Source organism: Trematomus bernacchii, unplaced genomic scaffold (assembly GCF_902827165.1).
Source record: "Trematomus bernacchii unplaced genomic scaffold, fTreBer1.1, whole genome shotgun sequence".
Lineage (NCBI taxonomy): Eukaryota > Metazoa > Chordata > Actinopteri > Perciformes > Nototheniidae > Trematomus > Trematomus bernacchii.
In genome coordinates this window covers 5,001-21,381 of record NW_022987983.1, presented here as the reverse complement: position 1 = coordinate 21,381, position 16,381 = coordinate 5,001, and the positions used below count along the sequence as shown (strand labels likewise).

At 41.7% G+C, this 16,381-nt stretch overlaps 3 protein-coding genes across 3 annotated transcripts in view; all 3 read left to right on the top strand.

Annotated features, from left to right (window-relative positions):
* The first annotated feature begins 93 nt into the window (after window positions 1–93).
* On the top strand, window positions 94–4,191 carry LOC117471975 (molybdopterin synthase sulfur carrier subunit). Its single transcript, XM_034117184.1, has 4 exons — window positions 94–218; window positions 3,450–3,574; window positions 3,816–3,944; window positions 4,081–4,191. Exons 1-3 carry the CDS (start codon window positions 207–209, stop codon window positions 3,940–3,942), a joined length of 264 nt encoding a protein of 87 aa, XP_033973075.1. The 5' UTR covers window positions 94–206; the 3' UTR covers window positions 3,943–3,944; window positions 4,081–4,191.
* LOC117471974 (molybdopterin synthase catalytic subunit) lies at window positions 3,821–5,935 on the top strand. The gene is made up of 5 exons (XM_034117182.1): window positions 3,821–3,944; window positions 4,081–4,192; window positions 4,275–4,431; window positions 4,743–4,866; window positions 5,844–5,935. Exons 2-5 carry the CDS (start codon window positions 4,081–4,083, stop codon window positions 5,916–5,918), a joined length of 468 nt encoding a protein of 155 aa, XP_033973073.1. The 5' UTR covers window positions 3,821–3,944; the 3' UTR covers window positions 5,919–5,935.
* Window positions 5,936–11,369: 5,434 nt separating this feature from the next.
* Window positions 11,370–16,381, top strand: part of ugcg (UDP-glucose ceramide glucosyltransferase) — a gene marked incomplete at its 3' end in the record, with an annotated part of 9,275 nt that continues 4,263 nt past the window's right edge. Inside the window, 2 exon segments of the mRNA XM_034117178.1 lie at window positions 11,370–11,882; window positions 15,916–16,051. Coding sequence (XP_033973069.1) covers window positions 11,785–11,882; window positions 15,916–16,051 — 234 coding nt within the window.

Here is a 16,381-nt window from a genome sequence, read left to right as displayed (position 1 = left end):
AATCCTTTGATTAAAAGCTTTGGATAACCCCATATTTTACTGATTAAAATAATAAGGTTTATTTACGTTAAGAGCCGGAAGAATAATGGCCTTCCGGTCCACTAGGTGGCGGGAAATCTCAAATAAACGTCAATAGAGATAAAAGAAGAAGAAGAGGAGCCGGAAGTCAGCTGTCAACAGTTGGAGGAAAATCTTCAAGTTTCTTCATGACGGCACAGGTGAGTTTACCCGAGAGCGCGAGAGCTCACCTGAGAGCAGGAGAGCTCTCCTGAGGGGCTCAGTGTCCCGGATGTTACATCTGAAGACCAATTATATTTGAATACATGTATGGACGACCCTCACGTGTGTGTGTGTGTGTGTGTGTGTGTGTGTGTGTGTGTGTGTGTGTGTGTGTGTGTGTGTGTGGTGTGTGTGTGTGTGTGTGTTGTGTGTGTGTGTGTGTGGTGTGTGGTGTGTGTGTGTGTGTGTGTTGTGTGTGTGTTGTGTGTGTGTTGTGTTGTGTGTGTGTGTGTGATAACGTGTTCACTTTAGTCTAAGTGGGTCTCAAAACTGTTTGATCACCATTTATGTTGAGATGTAGAGATGTATCCATAGATCTCTACACGTTGAGAGATGTATATAGATCTCTATAGTGTCTGTGTGTGTGTCTGTGTGCCTGTGTGTGTGTGTACGTGTGTGTGCGTGTGTGTGTGCCTGTGTGTCACATTGAATAATTGAATAATATGAATGTATCAGATGATTCAAGTTATATAATTTGAAACAACACACATATATTTATGTGAACACGTTATAACTAGTATGTAATAACTAGTATGTAATAACTAGTATGTAACTCATATGTAATAACTAGTATGTAATAACTAATAACTAGTATGTAACTCATATGTAATAACTAGTATGTCATAACTAGTATGTAATAACTAGTATGTAATAACTGGTATGTAATAACTGGTATGTAATAACTAGTATGTAACTCACATGTAATAACTAGTATGTCATAACTAGTATGTCATAACTGGTATGTAATAACTGGTATGTAATAACTAGTATGTAACTCACATGTAATAACTAGTATGTAATAACTGTTATGTAATAACTAGTATGTAATAACTAGTATGTAACTCATATGTAATAACTAGTATGTAATAACTAGTATGTAATAACTAGTATGTAACTCATATGTAATAACTAGTATGTAATAACTGGTATGTAATAACTGGTATGTAATAACTAGTATGTAACTCACATGTAATAACTAGTATGTAATAACTGGTATGTAATAACTAGTATGTAACTCATATGTAATAACTAGTATGTCATAACTCATATGTAATAACTAGTATGTAATAACTAGTATGTAATAACTAGTATGTAACTCGTATGTCATAACTAGTATGTCATAACTAGTATGTAATAACTGGGATGTAACTCACATGTAATAACTCATGTAATAACTAGTATGTAATAACTGGTATGTAATAACTAGTATGCAATAACTAGTATGTAACTCATATGTAATAACTCATGTAATAACTAGTATGTAATAACTGGTATGTAATAACTGGTATGTAACTCACATGTAATAACTCATGTAATAACTAGTATGTAATAACTGGTATGTAATAACTGGTATGTAACTCACATGTAATAACTCATGTAATAACTAGTATGTAATAACTGGTATGTAATAACTAGTATGCAATAACTAGTATGTAACTCATATGTAATAACTCATGTAATAACTAGTATGTAATAACTGGTATGTAATAACTGGTATGTAACTCACATGTAATAACTAGTATGTAACTCACATGTAATAACTAGTATGTAACTCATATGTAATATCTAGTATGTAATAACTAGTATGTAACTCATCTTTAATAACTAGTATAGTTATAACTAGTATAGTTATAACTAGTGTGTAATAACTAGTATGTAATAACTAGTATGTAACTCACATGTAATAACTAGTATGTAACTCATATGTAATAACTAGTATAGTTATAACTAGTATGTAACTGATAACTAGTATGTAATAAATGGTATGTAATAACTAGTATGTAACTCATATGTAATAACTAGTATGTAATAACTAGTATGTAATAACTGGTATGTAATAACTAGTATGTAATAACTAGTATGTAACTCACATGTAATAACTGGTATGTAATAACTGGTATATAATAACTGGTATGTAATAACTAGTATGTAACTCATATGTAATAACTAGTATGTAATAACTAGTATGTAATAACTAGTATGTAACTCATATGTAATAACTAGTATGTAATAACCAGTATGTCATAACTAGTATGTCATAACTAGTATGTCATAACTGGTATGTAACTCACATATAATAACTCATGTAATAACTGGTATGTAATAACTAGTATGCAATAACTAGTATAACTCACATGTAATAACTAGTATGTAACTCATATGTAATAACTAGTATAGTTATAACTAGTATGTAACTCATATGTAATAACTAGTATAGTTATAACTAGTATGTAACTCACATGTAATAACTAGTATGTAACTCATATGTAATAACTGGTATGTAATAACTGGTATGTAACTCACATGTAATAACTAGTATGTAACTCATATGTAATAACTAGTATGTAATAACTAGTATGTAATAACTGGTATGTAATAACTAGTATAACTCACATGTAATAACTAGTATGTAACTCATATTTAATAACTAGTATGTAATAACTGGTATGTAATAACTAGTATGTAATAACTAGTATGTAACTCATATGTAATAACTAGTATGTAATAACTAGTATGTAACTCGTATGTAATAACGGGTATGTAATAACTGGTATGTAATAACTAGTATAACTCATATGTAATAACTCATGTAATAACTAGTATGTAATAACTAGTATGTAATAACTGGTATGTAATAACTAGTATGTAATAACTAGTATGTAATAACTAGTATGTAACTCGTATGTAATAACGGGTATGTAATAACTGGTATGTAATAACTAGTATAACTCATATGTAATAACTCATGTAATAACTAGTATGTAATAACTAGTATGTAATAACTGGTATGTAATAACTAGTATGTAACTCATATGTAATAACTAGTATGTAATAACTAGTATGTAACTCATCTTTAATAACTGGTATGTTATAACTAGTATGTAAGTCATATGTAATAACTAGTATAGTTATAACTAGTATGTAACTCATATGTAATAACTAGTATAGTTATAACTAGTATGTAACTCATATGTAATAACTAGTATGTAACCCACATGTAATAACTAGTATGTAATAACTATTATGTAACTCATATGTAATAACTAGTATGTAACTCATATGTAATAACTAGTATGTAACTCACATGTAGTAACTAGTATGTAATAACTATTATGTAACTCATATGTAATAACTAGTATGTAACTCATATGTTATTAACATGACCTCAGGTGACAGTGCTGTACTTCGCTAAGAGCGCGGAGCTGAGCGGACTGAAGGAGGAGGAGCTTGTTGCCGTACCAACACCAATCAGTAGCCAGGACCTCTGGAGCCTGTTGCTACAGCGACACCCCAGGTGTGTGTGTGCAGGTTGTGTGTGTATATAATATGTGTGTGTGTATATGATGTGTGTGTAATGTATATAGTGTGTCAGAACCAGGGTACCACACGCTTTACTGAGAGTCTGATCACCTGATTCTGATCAGCTGTCTGAGCCTCTCCATCACCCCAGCAGCTGGCGCTCTTACCCCCCCTGCTGCCACACTGATGTATATGATGTGTGTGTGTGTGTGTATATGATGTGTGTGTGTGTGCAGGTTGTGTGTGCTGCAGCATCAGGTGGTGTTGGCGGTACGTCAGCAGTACGTGGCCATCGGTGACGAGCTGGTTGCCCTTGGCGACGGAGACGAGGTTGCCGTGGTGCCGCCGCTGAGCGGGGGTTAAAGGTGAGAGGCTCTCACAAACACCTGTATGATCACACCTGCTGTCTCACACACACACACCTGTATGATCACACCTGCTGTCTCACACACACCTGTATGATTACATTATTAAATCTTTATTTATAATATTTGACCCCAGATGGTGGAGCCGCCCAGAGACGTCTTGAAGCTGTGCCGTGATTGGCTGTCTGTACAGGAAGTGGTGGACGCCGTCAGCAGCGCTTCCTGTGGAGCCACCTCAGTGTTTATAGGTTAATAAATATAATATTATAATAATATTAGTATTAGCATTAATATTATTAATGGTGTTATTGTTTCCTCTCACCTGTGCAGGTACGACCCGGGAGGACGTGCTGAACGGCAGGAAGGTGATTGGTCTGGAGTACGAGGCGTACGAGCCCATGGCCCAATCAGAGTTCAGGAAGCTGTGTGATGTCATCAGAGAGCGCTGGCCCAGCGTGACGCACGTCTGCGTTCACCACCGGCTGGGGTGGGATGCTAACTGCTAATGCTAACGGTGGTTAACCTGCAGACGTGTTTAAGCTTAGGATGCTAACTGCTAATGCTAACGGTGGTTAACCTGCAGACGTGTTTAAGCTACGGATGCTAACTGCTAATGCTAACGGTGGTTAACCTGCAGACGTGTTTAAGCTACGGATGCTAACTGCTAATGCTAACGGTGGTTAACCTGCAGACGTGTTTAAGCTTAGGATGCTAACTGCTAATGCTAACGGTGGTAAACCTGCAGACGTGTTTAAGCTATGGATGCTAACTGCTAATGCTAAGATGTTCTCACCTCAGGTGGGTGAAGGTGGGCGAGGCCAGCGTTGTCATGGCGATCTCGTCTCCTCATCGCCATGACGGCCAGCAGGCGATGCAACAGGCGGTCGAACAGCTGAAGGCAAGGCTGCCCGTCTGGAAGAAGGTCTGAGAAACACCTGTTATTAACATCTGTTATTATCACCTGTTATTAACACCTGTTATTAACACCTGTTATTATCACCTGTTATTAACACCTGTTATTATCACCTGTTATTAACACCTATTATTATCACCTGTTATTAACAGCTCTTATTAACACCTGTTATTAACACCTGTTATTAACACCTGTTATTATCACCTGTTATTAACACCTGTTATTAACACCTGTTATTATCACCTGTTATTAACATCTGTTATTATCACCTGTTATTAACACCTGTTATTAACACCTGTTATTATCACCTGTTATTAACACCTGTTATTATCACCTGTTATTAACACCTGTTATTAACACCTGTTATTATCACCTGTTATTAACACCTGTTATTATCACCTGTTATTAACACCTATTATTAACACCTGTTATTATCACCTGTTATTAACAGCTCTTATTAACACCTGTTACTAACACCTGTTATTAACACCTGTTGTTAACACCTGTTGTTAACACCTGTTACTAACACCTGTTACTAACACCTGTTACTAACACCTGTTACTAACACCTGTTACTAACACCTGTTACTAACAGCTGTTGTTAACACCTGTTGTTAACACCTGTTGTTAACACCTGTTACTAACATCTGTTATTAACACCTGTTGTTAACACCTGTTGTTAACACCTGTTGTTAACACCTGTTGTTAACACCTGTTACTAACACCTGTTACTAACACCTGTTACTAACACCTGTTATTAACACCTGTTGTTAACACCTGTTGTTAACACCTGTTGTTAACACCTGTTGTTAACACCTGTTACTAACACCTGTTACTAACACCTGTTACTAACACCTGTTACTAACACCTGTTACTAACACCTGTTGTTAACACCTGTTGTTAACACCTGTTGTTAACACCTGTTACTAACACCTGTTACTAACACCTGTTGTTAACACCTGATATTGATGTGTTGTGCTCCTGCAGGAGGTGTACGACTCTCAGGAGGCGAGCTGGAAGGAGAACGCTGAGTGTCCGTGGGCCTCCAACCACAAACAATAAATAATAATGAAACTCTCCCCTGTTGAGCCTCTTCTTTAAAGGAAACCTATCATGCTATATGGAAATGATATATTGTAGGGCCATACCTATATAAGGTATATTTATACGTTTCTGTTTTCAAAATACCAAACAGATCATGCATTTTAGCCATGCCTCATTTCGCTCTATGTGCTGTTTGCTGTCTACGGGTCTGATTCTGCTGACCACGCCCCCCTGCAGGAGAGGGGAGACGTGCTCTGATCAGCTGCTGACCACGCCCCCCTGCAGGAGAGGGGAGACGTGCTCTGATCAGCTGCTGGGCTGTCAGAAGAGGGGGAGAAAAAGAGATCTCCGTCCTCCGTGTTTTATTATATAAAGTCGTTATTCATTTGTTTTAAAGCTCAATAACAAAGAAGACCTTTGACCGGCACTTTTCTAATTTTGTCCGGAAGATTTAAACTTTAACGGACATCTTGACCGGCGAAAGAAACTGAAACTGAAACTCTGCCGCACGGTCCCCTCGTTCCTTGGAAGAGGCGGAGAGGTGGGTGTTTGTCATCTGCTGGTGGACTAACCGGAGAGAATTACAGTGCTTGCCTCGACGGGGAGGGATTGCATTGAATTAAAGCAGCGGGAGCAAACGCTTGCCTCGGGGAGGGAGAAAGAAAGCCACAGCGGAGAATAAACAGAAGGGTAACCATGGTAACTATGGGCGGGAAGTCTTCTTCGCTGCTTTTGTGGCAGACTACAGCGCCACTTACAGGCCTGGCATATGTACTACAGCGTCTCCAGCGCTTTCGAGCGGCAATGGCCGTGGCTGTCTCCTCCTGATTGGTGGAGAGTTGGCCCAATAGCCGTAGCGCCACCGTCCTGACGTCAGGACAGTGTTCAAATCTGGATCAGTTTTTATCAGATCCGTTGCAGCCCCTTTTTTAGAGATTTGGGTATGGAGGAAAATAGAGAGGGTTGTGTTTTCTGACACTTGGTGAGTTCCCTGGAACACCGGGGACACATATTCATGTAGAAAAGACGTGCACAAGTGCATTTTGCATGATAGGTCCCCTTTAACTCTCACCTGTTGATTTGATTTATTGCACACAGAGATAATAATAATAATAATAATAATAATAGCTTGCATTTATATAGCGCCTTTCAAAGGACCCAAGGTCGCTTTACAGTAATAGGGCAAAAACAAACATAACAAAACAACAGATCGATTAGGGGCCGAAAGCCTTGGCAAACAGATGGGACTTGAGGGCCTTTTGAAGGCGTCGAGTGTGGGGATGTTGCGAATCTCCGCAGGGAGAGTGTTCCAGAGGGTGGGGGCTGCCACACTGTAGGCTCTGTCCCCGAAGGTTCGCAGGTTGGTGCGGGGGGTGGTGAGCAGGCCAGAGTCTGAGGACCGCAGGTTCCGGGGTGGGGCATGTGGGTGAAGGATGTCCGATAGGTACTGGGGGGCATGGGCATGGAGGGACTTGTAGGTAAGGAGGAGGACTTTGTAAGATATACGGGACTTGACCGGCAGCCAGTGGAGGTGGATGAGGGTGGGAGTGATGTGCTGCCACGGCTTTGTGTGTGTGAGTACCCTAGCAGCACAGTTTTGGACATACTGGAGCCTGTCCAGGGTTTTGTTGGGAACCCCGAACAGGACACCATTGCAGTAGTCCAAGCGGGTGGTGACAAATGCATGAACTAGGGTTTCGGCAACCGACTCCGAGAGTGACGGTCGGAGTCTGGCAATGTTCCTCAGGTGGAAAAAGGCCGATTTGGTGACAGATTTGACGTGGGAATGGAAGGAAAGGGTGGAGTCAAGGATGACACCCAGGTTGCGGGCTTCAGGAGATGGGGAGATGGAGCAGCCGTCGACCTCGAGGATGAAGTCACCAACCTTCTGGAGCAGGGCCTTGGGTGCCACAACCATGAGCTCTGTTTTATTGCTGTTCAGCTTAAGGTAGTTAGAAAACATCCAGGTTTTGATGTCATGCAGGCAGTTGATGAGGGACTGAGGGGGGAGCTGGGAGGATGGAGTGGTGCTGAGGTACAGTTGGGTATCATCAGCGTAACAGTGGAAATTGAGTCCATGATGTCGGATGATCTGGCCGAGGGGGAGCATGTAAATGGTGAACAGGAGGGGGCCAAGCACAGAGCCCTGGGGTACACCGTGGTGGACTGGGGCCGGGGGTGAGTTTGAGCCACTGATGGAGACAAACTGTTTCCTGTTATGGAGGTAGGATGTGAACCAGGACAGCGCTGTGCCAGTGACACCTAGGAGGTCTGAGAGGCGGGTGAAATGCATGATGGGAGTTTCAGAGTGCTTTCCTGGGTGTTTCTCAATCTCGAGTACGCCGGGCTCGGTAGATTTCCAAGTATGCTGGACATTGGAACAGTACTTCGGCGGCACTCGATGACGTAGTATGCTTGAAATAGTGGCTCTGGAGCAGCTTTACTCGAGATTGAGAAACACCCCCTGGTGGTGAGGCAGAGATGCATGATGGGAGTTTCACCTGCAGGTCCTCTGAACAGGCCTGATGGTGAGTGCTGGTTGGTTCACACCGTGCAGCTGTTCTCATTCATGTATATATATATTAATATATTAGTAGCACTAGTGGTTATATATTCTTTATTATCCACCGAGTGTGAACGCATGTGTTTTTATTACATTAACAGTATTTTAATCAAAGCTGTTATTTTCGACTTTTTATATCACCACAATAAAGTAGAACATGAAAATAAAAACCAGACCTCACAAACAATAGCCGCGTTCACACCGGAGTACTTTCACCGTACTTTTCGCGTTTTAGTTCCGTGAGTACCCCTTATGTCGCGTTCACACCAAAAATCGTACTTAATCTCGGGTACTTTTACCCCCATTTTTAGAGCCAGCTCAGAGAGCGTACTTTTCTGTGGGTGAAAAGAGCTCCAAAAGTGCCCCAGTGCTGATTGGCTGGGCGAATTGCAAACCACGCCCGTACAACTCTGAAAATGTTGTGTGGAGACGCCATTGTTTTTCCTCGCTACAAAAACACAACGCTCCGTGCGTTGTGTTTGTTTTTGAAAGCAGTTATGGCAAGCATCAAGAAATGATGAGGAGGTGTCGGCGCTTCTGGAGATCTACGCCGAGGAGGCGACCCAGGGAATGCTACTGAAGCCAGTTCGGTAGCTTTCACTCGACCTGGGAATTGTGCACAGCCGGCTAAATATAAAGAAACTCAGGACTACAAACGGCGGATTCAGTGGCCAACGATGACTACCACGATGAAGGTAAAATCAACTACATGCACTGGGGTTTTAATCTGCACAATAATGGTCTCAGATGTACTTTTATTTGCTCAGTAGATCAAGCTAGCCATGCTAGCCATAATAGGCTAACACCGGCCCCGGCTAGCTACATCTAGCTAGCTAGATATTCTCCGCTGTATGAAAACGTTTTGACTTGTGAATAACTGTGCAGTGTTTCTGTAATTTGCTTCACTAACTCATGGCACTAATCGTCTGTTTCAGGCGAGGATGGACAACTCTCGGGATTGGAAACAAGTGAGCTTTGCATTCTAGATCACAGCGCTTTGTCGTCCTCCTTACCAGCAACCAAACGCAAAGGTACACACACTGTAATTTTGTCTTGAAAGAACGTTACGCATCGAACTGATGTTCACAATCATGTTTATTTCATAATATTCATCATATTTTATGTTTAACTTGCCTCAACAACATTAAACAAAGTTCAAGCATACATGAAGCACTCTTCAAAAAGGAACAATCCTCCGTGTTTGAACCTCTTGAATCGCTGCATAGCCGATTTATTTGGACTGGATTATCCCAGAGAGGCCAAACATTCTTTATAACACAGTTTCAGATTTGTGAAACCTTAATTCTATTTGTGAAAATACAAAAAAGGGAGATTTCAGTGCTTTTTTTACATGTAGACCACATTAGACCAGGTCCTGATGTAAAACCACTATACCTACACTCATCAAATCTGGACTGGATTATCCCAGAGAGTCAAAAGATTCTTTATAACACAGTTTCAGATTTGTGAAACCTTAATTCTATTTGTGAAAATACAAAAAACACATTCCTAGTATGTTGTAAAACTACATGGCGACTAAACTTGTATATTGTATATTGCTTATTTTCCCCTCTTAGGAAAGCGGACACGGGATGCGAATTTCTTTGACACCCGCCCAGGCGTTGGAGGACCGGCGTGCCGTGGTGAATGAGTCGCTGCGTGGAGATCAGATGGTGCTGTTCACCAAGGCCCAGGAAACGGAGGACAAGATGCTCACCTCGATGGAGCGCCAGGCAGAAGTGTTCAAGCAGCAGATGGAGCGCCAGCAGCACCAGGATGAAGTGTGGGCGCTGCGCCATGAGGAAGCGTCGGCGCAGCGGCAGGATGAGCGACAAACTGCATTTAATAACAGTTTATTTGGTATAGTTTTTGTAAATACTGACACACAACGTTGCACTAAGGTGTGCATGCTGCTGGGAATATCCCTACACCTGGGACAGTTTATTTTATATTGTTATTACTGTTATGACTTTATTTTATATATAATGTTTACTGACATGTACAACTGACACTTTATTTACATTTAAAATTGTTCTATTTAATGTTATGTCTTGAGAGTGCAATAAAGAAAACCGACATGGCGATTAAGCTTATTTCTCCTGACACTTTATCTTTTGTGACCTGTGTAGCATCCTATACATCACATGTAAGTGATTATTCTGATACCATCATGTTTCATCGGTTATAAACTGGCAAAGCTTTATTTGTCATTTATTTATCATCAATGTTGCAACCTTGTGGGGGAATGGCAGGGGCACATACACAAATATGATAATTTATATCATTTTAAATATTATTTGACCTAAACTTTTAATTCCCCCCATTTCACACAACACAACATGGAGTCCACTATGGGCCAAAACTAACATGTATGTTTGCATAGTGTTTATGGCAGACGGATGCAGTGGGTCTCAGGAAGATATATAATAAAGGTGGGTTTGCTGCTGAGACTCCCTACAGCTGGGAGTTTATTTTATATTGTTATTACTGTTATTATATAGTACAACTGACACTTTATTTTATATTGACAATGTTTACTGACATGTACAACTGACACTTTAGTTACATTTAAAATATTTCTATTTAATGTTATGTCTTGAGAGTGCAATAAAGAAAACCGACATGGCGATTAAACAGATCCTGTATCAGTTTTTCTTCTTCTCTTGTTTTGTAGCGGGTTGCAAACAACTTTAAGGTGCTTACCGCCACCTACTGTACTTGTAATCTTCCCTCAGGGAAAAGTACTCCGGTGTGAACGCGATCTGTACTAAGTACCCTGGGGTTAAAAGCGCCAGGGCTCTTAGTGCCGGAACTAAGTACAGGAAAGTACTTGGTGTGAACGCGGCTAATAGAACATCTGATAAAAAGGCAGCTTTTATTTTGAAGGGGACCGGATAGCTCGCTGTTGCTACAGCTCTCCCCGGTTGGTCAGCTGACCGTCGGGCGGTCTGGTGACATCAAGCCCGCAGCTTAGCACCGAGACCTGGACCCACTGAGACCCGGACCTACCACTGAGACCCGGACCCACCACTGAGACCCGGACCCACCACTGAGACCCGGACCCGACGAGATCCGGACCCGACGAGATCCGGACCCACCACCGAGCCGGTCTCGAACCTCTCTGTGGAGCTCCTGGAACAAGCCGAGCTCTCCCCTCAGCTCTCCCCTCAGCTCTCTCTTCCCCGATCCTCGGCTCCTCTCCTCTCTCTCTCCCCGGTCCTCGGCTCCCTTCCTCTGGTCTCTCCCGTCTCTCTCCTCTCTCCCCTCCCCGGCTCCTCGATCCCCTCTCTCTCCTCGGGTCTCTCCCCTCCTCTGGTCCCCATGTCGCTGCTGGATCTGTGCCTGCAGGGCCTGGCCGTGTTCGGCTTCATCCTGTTCGGCGTCCTGTGGCTCATGCACTTCATGTCCATCATCTATGTGTGAGTGATGCTAAGATAGGCTAAGCTAACAATTTGCCATGTCCCTCATATTTGTGTGTGAGGCTAGGCTAGGCTCCGCTAGCTCCCCGTTAGCAGAGCTCCTCTCTGTGTTATTATAGATTAGCTGTATAGAGACAGATATCCCGCGGGGGTACAGCCGGGTGGGGCGTTTTCCTGTCAGTTAGCTGCTAGCCATTACTGTTAACTGTTAGCTCTGCTGCTAGCCATTACTGTTAACTGTTAGCTCTGCTGCTAACCATTACTGTTAACTGTTAGCTCTGCTGCTAACCATTACTGTTAACTGGTAGCTCTGCTGCTAACCATTACTGTTAACTGTTAGCTCTGCTGCTAACCATTACTGTTAACTGGTAGCTCTGCTGCTAACCATTACTGTTAACTGTTAGCTCTGCTGCTAACCATTACTGTTAACTGTTAGCTCTGCTGGTAACCATTACTGTTAACTGTTAGCTCTGCTGCTAACTGTTATTGTTAACTGCTAGCTCTGCTGCTAACCATTACTGTTAACTGTTAGCTCTGCTGCTAACCATTACTGTTAACTGGTAGCTCTGCTGCTAACTGTTATTGTTAACTGCTAGCTCTGCTGCTAACCATTACTGTTAACTGCTAGCTCTGCTGCTAACCATTACTGTTAACTGTTAGCTCTGCTGCTAACCATTACTGTTAACTGTTAGCTCTGCTGCTAACTGTTATTGTTAACTGCTAGCTCTGCTGCTAACCATTACTGTTAACTGTTAGCTCTGCTGCTAACTGTTATTGTTAACTGGTAGCTCTGCTGCTAACTGTTATTGTTAACTGTTATTGTTAACTGTTAGCTCTGCTGCTAACTGTTACTGCTAACTGTTAGCTCTGTAGCTTCAGTTATTAATGATATCCATTAAACAGAAGCAGCTGGTTATTAAACGGTTCTGCTGTTATTTCCTGTTCCTCTATCAGCTTATAACAGCGGAGAGGACTCTTTAAAGTAGAGACACTACATACTGATATACACCTGAACATCAGCAGGAGAGGACTCTTTAAAGTAGAGACACTAACTACTGATATACACCTGAACATCAGCAGGAGAGGACTCTTTAAAGTAGAGACACTAACTACTGATATACACCTGAACATCAGCAGGAGAGGACTCTTTAAAGTAGAGACACTACATACTGATATACACCTGAACATCAGCAGGAGAGGACTCTTTAAAGTAGAGACACTACATACTGATATACACCTGACATCAACAGGAGAGGACTCTTTAAAATAGAGACACTACATACTGATATACACCTGACATCAAGCAGGAGAGGACTCTTTAAAGTAGAGACACTACATACTGATATACACCTGAACATCAGCAGGAGAGGACTCTTTAAAGTAGAGACACTACATACTGATATACACCTGAACATCAGCAGGAGAGGACTCTTTAAAGTAGAGACACTACATACTGATATACACCTGAACATCAGCAGGAGAGGACTCTTTAAAGTAGAGACACTACATACTGATATACACCTGAACATCAGCAGGAGAGGACTCTTTAAAGTAGAGACACTACATACTGATATACACCTGAACATCAGCAGGAGAGGACTCTTTAAAGTAGAGACAGTACATACTGATATACACCTGAGCATCAGCAGGAGAGGACTCTTTAAAGTAGAGACAGTACATACTGATATACACCTGAACCTCAGCAGAGAGGACCTCTTTAAAGTAGAGACACTACATACTGATATACACCTGACATCAGCAGGAGAGGACTCTTTAAGTAGAGACAGTACATACTGATATACACCTGAACATCAGCAGGAGAGGACTCTTTAAAGTAGAGACACTACACACTGATATACACCTGAACATCAGCAGGAGAGGACTCTTTAAAGTAGAGACACTACATACTGATATACACCTGGACATCAGCAGGAGAGGACTCTTTAAAGTAGAGACACTACATGCTGATATACACCTGAACATCAGCAGGAGAGGACTCTTTAAAGTAGAGACACTACACACTGATATACACCTGAACATCAGCAGGAGAGGACTCTTTAAAGTAGAGACACTACATACTGATATACACCTGGACATCAGCAGGAGAGGACTCTTTAAAGTAGAGACACTACATGCTGATATACACCTGAACATCAGCAGGAGAGGACTCTTTAAAGTAGAGACACTACACACTGATATACACCTGAACATCAGCTGGAGAGGACTCTTTAAAGTAGAGACACTACATACTGATATACACCTGAACATCAGCAGGAGAGGACTCTTTAAAGTAGAGACACTACACACTGATATACACCTGAACATCAGCTGGAGAGGACTCTTTAAAGTAGAGACACTACATACTGATATACACCTGAACATCAGCAGGAGAGGACTCTTTAAAGTAGAGACGCTACATACTGATATACACCTGAACATCAGCAGGAGAGGACTCTTTAAAGTAGAGACACTACATACTGATATACACCTGAACATCAGCAGGAGAGGACTCTTTAAAGTAGAGACACTACATACTGATATACACCTGAACATCAGCAGGAGAGGACTCTTTAAAGTAGAGACACTACATACTGATATACACCTGAACATCAGCAGGAGAGGACTCTTTAAAGTAGAGACACTACATACTGATATACACCTGAACATCAGCAGGAGATGACTCTTTAAAGGAGAGACACTACATACTGATATACACCTGAACATCAGCTGGAGAGGACTCTTTAAAGTAGAGACACTACACACTGATATACATCTGAACATCAGCAGGAGAGGACTCTTTAAAGTAGAGACACTACATACTGATATACACCTGAGCATCAGCAGGAGAGGACTCTTTAAAGTAGAGACACTACATACTGATATACACCTGAGCATCAGCAGGAGAGGACTCTTTAAAGTAGAGACACTACATACTGATATACACCTGAACATCAGCAGGATAGGACTCTTTAAAGTAGAGACACTACATACTGATATACACCTGAACATCAGCGGGAGAGGACTCTTTAAAGTAGAGACACTACACACTGATATACACCTGAACATCAGCTGGAGAGGACTCTTTAAAGTAGAGACACTACATACTGATATACACCTGAGCATCAGCAGGAGAGGACTCTTTAAAGTAGAGACACTACATACTGATATACACCTGAACATCAGCAGGAGAGGACTCTTTAAAGTAGAGACACTACATACTGATATACACCTGAACATCAGCAGGAGAGGACTCTTTAAAGTAGAGACACTACATACTGATATACACCTGAACATCAGCAGGAGAGGACTCTTTAAAGTAGAGACACTACATACTGATATACACCTGAACATCAGCAGGAGAGGACTCTTTAAAGTAGAGACACTACATACTGATATACACCTGAACATCAGCAGGAGAGGACTCTTTAAAGTAGAGACACTACATACTGATATACACCTGAACATCAGCAGGAGAGGACTCTTTAAAGTAGAGACACTACATACTGATATACACCTGAACATCAGCAGGAGAGGACTCTTTAAAGTAGAGACACTACATACTGATATACACCTGAACATCAACAGGAGAGGACTCTTTAAAGTAGAGACACTACATACTGATATACACCTGAACATCAGCAGGAGAGGACTCTTTAAAGTAGAGACACTACATACTGATATACACCTGAGCATCAGCAGGAGAGGACTCTTTAAAGTAGAGACACTACATACTGATATACACCTGAGCATCAGCAGGAGAGGACTCTTTAAAGTAGAGACACTACATACTGATATACACCTGAACATCAGCAGGAGAAGGACTCTTTAAAGTAGAGACACTACATACTGATATACACCTGAACATCAGCAGGAGAGGACTCTTTAAAGTAGAGACACTACATACTGATATACACCTGAACATCAGCAGGAGAGGACTCTTTAAAGTAGAGACACTACATACTTCACGTCTCCTGGTTTCCTCACAGTTTGTTCCTGTATAAACATTGTTCTCCTCCCCCCCCCCCCCCCCCAGGCGTCTGCACCTGCACAGGAAGAGGTCGGAGGTCAAAGGTCAGATGGCCGGAGTCTCTCTGCTCAAACCGCTGAAGGGCGTCGACCCCAACCTGATCAGCAACCTGGAGACCTTCTTCACCCTGGACTACCCCAAGGTACGCACACTCACACGCACACGCACACTCTCACACACATACACACACGCACACACATACACACTCACATGCACACGCACACTCTCACACACATACACACACGCACACACATACACACACACACATACACACACGCACACACATACACACACACACATACACACTCTCACACACACACACACACACACACATACACACACACACATACACACTCTCACACACACACACACACGCACATACACACACACACATGCACACTCTCACACACACCCACACACATCACACAACACCACACACACACACACACACACACAACCACACACATACAAC

Bases quoted from the DNA above. Each gene is read 5' to 3' on its own strand.
- LOC117471975 (XM_034117184.1), top strand. The intron at 3,575-3,815 runs GTGTGTGTGTGC...GTGTGTGTGCAG, and splicing joins TTGCTACAGCGACACCCCAG to GTTGTGTGTGCTGCAGCATC.
- LOC117471974 (XM_034117182.1), top strand. From the start codon at position 4,081: ATGGTGGAGCCGCCCAGAGACGTCTTGAAGCTGTGCCGTGATTGGCTG. The intron at 4,193-4,274 runs GTTAATAAATAT...TCACCTGTGCAG, and splicing joins AGCCACCTCAGTGTTTATAG to GTACGACCCGGGAGGACGTG. The intron at 4,867-5,843 runs GTCTGAGAAACA...GTGCTCCTGCAG, and splicing joins GGCTGCCCGTCTGGAAGAAG to GAGGTGTACGACTCTCAGGA.